The 7196-nt window shown below is 46.2% G+C and overlaps 1 protein-coding gene across 1 annotated transcript in view; it reads right to left on the minus strand.

Annotated features, from left to right (window-relative positions):
• Positions 1-7196, minus strand: part of MRC1 (mannose receptor C-type 1) — a 119037-nt gene extending 111841 nt beyond the window's left edge. Inside the window, exon 1 of the mRNA XM_006159739.3 lies at positions 6845-7196. Within this exon, the coding sequence (XP_006159801.1) occupies positions 6845-6911 (67 nt within the window). The 5' untranslated portion in view covers positions 6912-7196. The remainder of the gene's footprint in view (positions 1-6844) is intronic.

Raw genomic sequence — 7196 nt, forward strand, 5'->3', positions numbered from 1 at the left:
GGCCGACCACAGTGTGAGTCCCGGACCTGGTGGCTTGCTTTCTCTCTCTCTCTCTCTCTTGCTCTCGCTCTCTCCCTCTCTGGACAAATTTAAATAAATAAATAAAGCTAAATAAAATAATTTCTTTAAAAAACGAAGGGAGAAATGGGTTGGTATTTTCCTCCCACTTAATTTATTTTCAGGAAAGAATAAATACATTTAAGAACTTCTATTTAGGGACCAGGAGATGGGATAGTGGTTATGGTGCTGGACTCCCACCTAACTGATGACAGTTCGAGTCTAGGACTCACACAAAACTCACACAACGCACATGTGCATGCGTGCCCAAAATTCTAAGGGAGAATGAGGGAGAAGGGACTGTGGCATGGCTGTCTCCCTGGGGGATGATTTCTCACTTTCTCTCTCTCTCTCTCTGTCTTTCTCTGTCTCCAGAGAGCACACACGCTCTATAGCAAAAATCTCTCTAAAAAAAGAATTAATATTTAAGATTAGACATACTAGAATCAAAGTTTTCAAGAGTGATTGTGAGAAGCGTCTCTATGATAATTACAAGATAACAGTTATCTTCCTTGGCCTCTGTTGGGTCATCGGCAAGGTCATGACCATGACGTATCTTTCTGTTTTTCTATGGAAAGACGCGCAGTGATTTTTCTGGCGACCTAATAGATGCAATAACTAAAGCAAGAAGAGTGTCAGGATGATGTAATTTAGCATGGCAGTGTCAGAACCACAGTGTGATTGCTTTCAGCCCCCGGGGAGCTGCCCACGGGATACAGCAGGGGCCGCCTTGTCTACATTAGCTGGGCCGACATCACAGGAAATCTGAGGAGACGTGGAAAAGTGAGAGCTAGAGTGAAGTCTGGCCTGCTTCTATCTGCTGCCTACTGGTCTGGACATTGGGGTTTAGGGTTTTGTTTTACTTTTTAATTGCCAGAGGGTCCATACATTTGTCAGGGAGAGGGGGTGGGGAGAGAAAGCACTCCTCAGTGTGGGAGGTTACTATGGTCATGCCACAGTTCTCTATTTTCCATTGCTCCATCCTGTCAGGAAGTGGGATACACACACACACACACACACATTTTTCAAGCCACTAAGGCCAGGATTTGAACTACTGTTAGCCATCAATCTGGCTTTCTGTGCAGTCTCACTCACTGTGCTAGGAGGCAGTCCCTTCTGAACATTTTGCCTCCCTGAGGCTGTCATTCTGTCTATAAACTAATGATGTTGAAATACATCATTTCCAAGTTCCCTCTTCTTTTTTTATTTTTTTGTTTTGTTTTTAAGAGGGCCTTAGAGGACATGTACTCATCAGAGAGAGAGAGACAGAGACAGAGACATTGAGAGGGAAAATGAGAAATAACCCCCCTGGGGGGATGGCCAGACGACAATCCCTTCTGCTCCATTCTCCTCCCAGGATCTTGGGCACACATGCATATGTACCCGCTGTGAGTTTCCAGCCACCAGGTCCAGGACTAGAACAGTGGTTGGCCACATGGGATTCCAGCAATACAACCACTACACTGTGTGCTAGCCCCTTCTCTCTTACTTTAATGGCCCATGATTCTAAGGCTTTTCTCCGACACTAAGATTTCTTCTCATTTTCATTCCTAGCATATGTTCTAAGCCTTTTCATGCCACTCAGCCCCTATGTCAGTTGTGCTCTGTGAGCCTCGAGCTTGGCTTGGTGGTTAAGGGTGGAGAACTCCCACATGGTCGACCACAGTTTAAGTCCCAGACCTGGTGACTTGCTGTCTCACTTTCTCTCTTCTCTCTCTCTCTCTCTCATTGGCCTACAGCACCAGCTGGTAAGAGTGCCATACTGGGATCTCCTCCCAGCTCTGCCTCTAGCAGCATCAGGTTAATCACTGAGATCCACCACGGTGGAAAGCATTACACCATGGAAATCAGTCGATGTCAACAATGAAATTAGTGCTATTTCTTTTTCTTGTACAAACCAGTTGTTGAATTTATCAGTACACCACTGCCTATGCCCAAGTCCTCCCATGTCGAAGCTAACCTCCGCTGTGGTCCAACCTCTGTGTCCTGCCAAGTTTCACTGGGTCACTGCCCACTGATGACAAAACGTTGGTGCCAAGTGCCAGAAAGATGGCAGGACAATAAGAAGAGTACAACAGACGAGACTCCCTCTGAACCTTCAGCTCCCTAGACTCAAGGGCAACTAACCTGTCCATTGCCATCAGCCTACTGCTGTGTACACTGCCAATGGTGACAGGTGTTCTCTCAGAAGTGGAAGAAAGCATTCTGCATGGAAAAGAAAGAAATTACTAGGAAGGAGGGAGACCTTCCTGTGGGTTTTCTTAATGGGTAGGAAGCCAGGGATGGTGGTTCAAAGAACTTGCCTATCCTTTCATTTGCAGCTAACTAAGCAAGTTACCCAGACTCCTTTGTTCGAGCACTCTTGGGGATCTCCTTTGGCCAAGAGAGATAAAATAAAAAGTATAGGCCCTTGAGAACAGAGGATGGCATAATGGTTATGTCACATAGTCGACCTCAGTTCGAGACCCAGACCCAGGGGCCTAAAATTCATGCCAGGCGCATGTACATGCATGCCAAAAATCCTGAGAGAAGACTGGAGAAGAAGAGATTATAGTGTAGCCATTCCCCCAGGGAGTGATTTCTTGCTTTCTGTTTCTCTGTCTCTCTGGCAAGTGACGTGCCCTATAGCAAAAAAAAATCTCTAAAAAAAAAAAAGTATAGGCCTTCAAGTTTATAAAGAAAAATTCTGGAAGGACCTCCCTTGCCTGTTTTTGTTTGGTTGGTTGTTTTTTTGTTGTTTTTGCTTATTTTTTGTTCTCTACATCGTGGATCATCAGCACCCTCCCCTTTTCCCAGTATCTGAGCCTACGAAGAGGAAGACATTAGTCAGAGTAAGGTACCCGCTGTCTCAGGGAGAGAAATGTTCCTGAGCGAATGGAGAAACACTCGTTGCTCAAAAGCATTGAGTCAGTTGTGAGAAATTAGGGGCTGCATCCGTGTGGCGCAGTGGGGTAGTGAGTAACCTCATGTGACCCCTGTAAATGTAGAATGCAGTGTGAATTGAGATGGGGGTACGTATACAACACCCACCAGACTTTGGGCACTCAGTTTTTACAGATGAACGTGGACCAGTCCCATAGTACAAGGGATTATTAGCCCTGTGCATCGGGAGCCAGCTCCTACGTGACTGCCTGTGGTTCGAGTTCTGGCCCCAGAAGGTTGAAAAACACTCCAGGTCCATGTGCACATGTAAAGGCCCAAAATCCTGACAAGATGGAAACATGGAGAAGGGACTGCAGCATAACCATGCCTCATTGAATGGTGCCTTCTCTCTCTCTTGCAAGCATGTGTACTATCTGATTTTTTTTTTCTTTTTTTGGAGAGGTTTTTGCTAAAGGGCGCATGCACTCACCAGAAAGACAGAGAGAGACAGAGAGACAGAAAGCGAGAAATCACACCCCAGGGGGGATGGCCACGCCACAATCCCTTCTCCTCCATTCTCCTCTCAGGATCTTGGGCATGCAGGCACACACGCCCCGCGTGAGTTTAAGCCGCCAGGTCCAGGACTCGAACCGTGGTCGACTACATGGGAGTCCAGCGACATAGCCATTATGTTGACTGTTGGTCCCTATCTGATCATTTTTTTAAAAAAGTAAAAGCACTCCAATAACTGGGGGGCCAGTCAGTGGCATGGTGGTTATGGCAGCTGGATCTCCTGTGACCAACTCCAAGGTTCAAGTCCCAGATCTCAGGGCTTGAAAATCACACTCAGTGCATGTGCACGCGTGCCCCAAAGCCCAAGAGAATGCAAGAGAAGGAGCTGTAGTGTGCCCATACTGCCTGGAGAATGCTGTCTTACTCTCCCTCTCTCTTATCTCTCTCCAGAAAGAGCACATACCTTATAGCAAATTTAAAAAATAATAATAATAATGATTTTTATATTATCTGTTAGCTGTAACATTTCTTATATATTAGTTAAAAGATACTAGCAAAACCAATTTCAGCTATTTCATTTAAGTTTGCTTTTGTTTTTGTTTTTTAATTACCCAGAGGGCAAGTATGCTCACCACAGAGGAAGAAAGAGAGGACTGTGGTCACGCCCCAATCCCTTCTCCATCTTTCCATCCTGTCAGGATTTGGGCCAAGCACACACACTCACCCGCTGTGGTTCTCAAGCTGTTGGGGCTGGGATTTGAACTGCTACTGACTATGTGGTATCCATCTCCTTTAACCACTAGGCTATAGGCCCAGTCCTCATTTGGGTTTCTGTTAATGTGGCTACATACTGTGGCTAATTATGTCTGTGTTGGACTGTGCTAGGTTATAGAATCCGGGTTTTGTAAATAGCTCTTGATCCAGCTTCTGTCTGAAGACCTTCAGAGACAAAAGATTTTTCTATTCCTAAGCAGAACGTTACCAGAGACAGTACAACCCTTAGATTTTCAGCAACTTTTTAAAAAAATAAAATTACTTTTATTTATTTATTTATTTATTTATTTATTTGAGAGGTTTTTTGCTATAGGGCGTGTGCGCTTGCCAGAAAGAGAGAGACAAAGACAGAAAGTGAGAAATCACCCCCCGGGGGAATGGCCATGCCGCAATCCCTTCTCCTTCATTCTCCTCTCAGGATCTTGGGCACACACACACACGCGCCCAGTGTGAGTTTAAGCCACCGGGTCCGGCACTTGAACGGCTCAGTCAACTACATGGGAGTCCAGCAACTTATCCATTATGCCATCTGCTGGTCCTTATTTATTTATTATTATTCTTTAATTTGACCAGAGAGAGAGAGAAGGAAAGTGAAAAAGCAAGCCATAAGTCCAGGACTCAAACCACAGTTGCCCATGTAGGAGTCCGGCACTTTAACCACCATGCCACCTGCTGGCCCAGATTTTCACCAGTCTTACTTTCTGTCTTTGGGGCCTGATGGATCTTTCAATCCTCTCGCACAAGACAGATATCTTGAGACAGGTTGAAGATTATGATAATATCTCACCCTCCCTTTACACTCCACCTCTTCTTGCCAGGATTAAGCAGTTCCTTCTCTAGCACCCTTAAAAATTTGAAAAAAAAATAGGGCCAGCAGGTGGCGTGATTGAGGCGCTGGACTCCCACATGACCAACTGCAGTTTGAGTCCTGGACCTGGCAGTTTGCTCTCACTGCCCCCACCCCCATGTCCCTCTGGTGAGCACATGTGTCCTATAGCAAATTAAACGACAATAATAAATAAAATTAAATAAATGATTTTTTTTTTTGAGAGGCTTTCGCTATAGGGCGCGTGCGCTCGCCAGACAGACAGAGACATAGAGACAGAAAGCGAGAAATCACCCCCCAGGGGGGATGGTCATGCCGCAATCCCTTCGCCTCCATTCTCCTCTCGGGATCTTGGGCACGCACGCACACGCGCCCGGCATGAGTTTTAAGCCACAGGGTCCGGGACGCGAACTGTGGTTGACTACGTGGGAGTCCAGCGACATAGCCATTACACCAACTGCTGGTCCCCATATGATTCTTAACAAAAAAGAAAGGAAGAAAGAAAGAATTTGAGATAAGTGCATTATAGCCAAGACTAGGAACGATATATCTCCTCGAGTTCCGGGAACCTTCGCCTAGCATTGTTTCTTGGGGAAACGCTCCTTTAAATGTTTCCTAGACGGCTATTATTGGCCAATCAGTGACTATCACTTCGGAGGGAAAATCAGTACATTTCACCCCTAACACTTACGAAGCACTTACTCTGACATGCTCTGTTCTAAATATTTTACATAGTGCAGCTCATGGAACATCACAACGACCGAAGGGGTAGAGAACATTGCCTTCCCCATCCTGTAGACACGCCAAGGTCCACAGCTGGTGAGTGGCAGAGGCAGGGTGCAAAGCCTGCTGCCCTTGCTGTGCCTTTGTAAGCACTACTGCCCGCCTCTTGCTGTGGCCACAAAGACTCTTCCTAGGAAGCTTCCTGTCCCCACCGCTGCAGCTGTGCACAGAGAAGTGGCCTTGGCCAAAATCGTCCTCGGTGAGTGGCTACTGATTTGATAGAAATGAAAAAGGATAGGACACGAAGAATACATAAATAAATCAAAGTTGAAATCCTTTCTACACTATCTCAAAATAGAACTGGAAAGGAAAATTCTTCCAGGCACTCGTTCGAAAGTCTAAGCAAATGGAGTGCAGAGAAATGAAGAGACAGATTCGATCATGGCTTTGAGAATCTGAAAAACAGAATCTGATTCTGGTGAGCAATCACCAGTCCTCAGTAAAAGAAGAAGAAAGGGAGAAATCTGCCTCTGCGGCCATTTGAATGGTGAGAGGGCAGATTGGGATGAACTTTCTAGCGATGACGACTGTGAACATTAAAATGGTTCACAGAAAAAAAAAAAAAAGGTGTGGAAATCGCACGGAATTCCTTTGCAGGGGAGGGGATCTGAGATCTTTCTCTTTTATCTAGGATGAGGAGAGATAAAAAGAACTGCCCTCCTTTGGCCAAAGACATTTAGAAAATATTGGCTGGGATTAGATAGAAATATCATGAGTTTAAAAACGAGAATGAGAGAACCACAGACGGGAGAGCCCTGCACAAATAAAACAGGGGTGGGACAACAGGATGTGAGAGGCCTGAGGTTCCTGGGACTCAGGACCAGGCAAACCTGAGACCCGAGACGCCACCCCCTTCTCCAGCTTCTCAACTCCTGTGCCTGGCATCCAGGTGGAGGCAAAGTTTCTCCAGAGGAGAGGAGCTAGCTGTGCCCCTTCACAGCGCTGTTAAACGGAATCCTTAACATGAACTGCCTCCATAAAGGAGTGCCCTAGACCCCCAAGTAAGAACACCCCCCCATGCAGACTTACCCAGCAGCTGAACTGCAGCTGGAATGACAGAGACGACAAGCAGGAGCAGGGACAGGGACGGCGTCATGGTCCAGAGTTGATCCTTTCCTTCACTGATGGAGAAGAGGGTGTGAAAAGAACCGTGACAATTCAGGGCACCTGCTGCCCCTCACCTCATCCCTTCCCAATGGCCCTGAAAAGCAGCCCCGGGGAAGCTCTCCCTTTTAAAGGGCTCCTGAATTTAGTGAAAACCTCCAATAAGGAGATATCCTGTCACATGAGGGTGGTTGGAAAAACAGGAATTCAAAGTTACAACTTTGCTTTGTAAGCTAACTTCTGAGAAGGGCAGACACAGAGGAGGGGAGAAAGGGAT

Source organism: Tupaia chinensis, unplaced genomic scaffold (genome assembly GCF_000334495.1).
Source record: "Tupaia chinensis unplaced genomic scaffold, TupChi_1.0 Scaffold000647_1, whole genome shotgun sequence".
In the NCBI taxonomy this organism is placed as follows: Eukaryota; Metazoa; Chordata; class Mammalia; order Scandentia; family Tupaiidae; genus Tupaia; species Tupaia belangeri.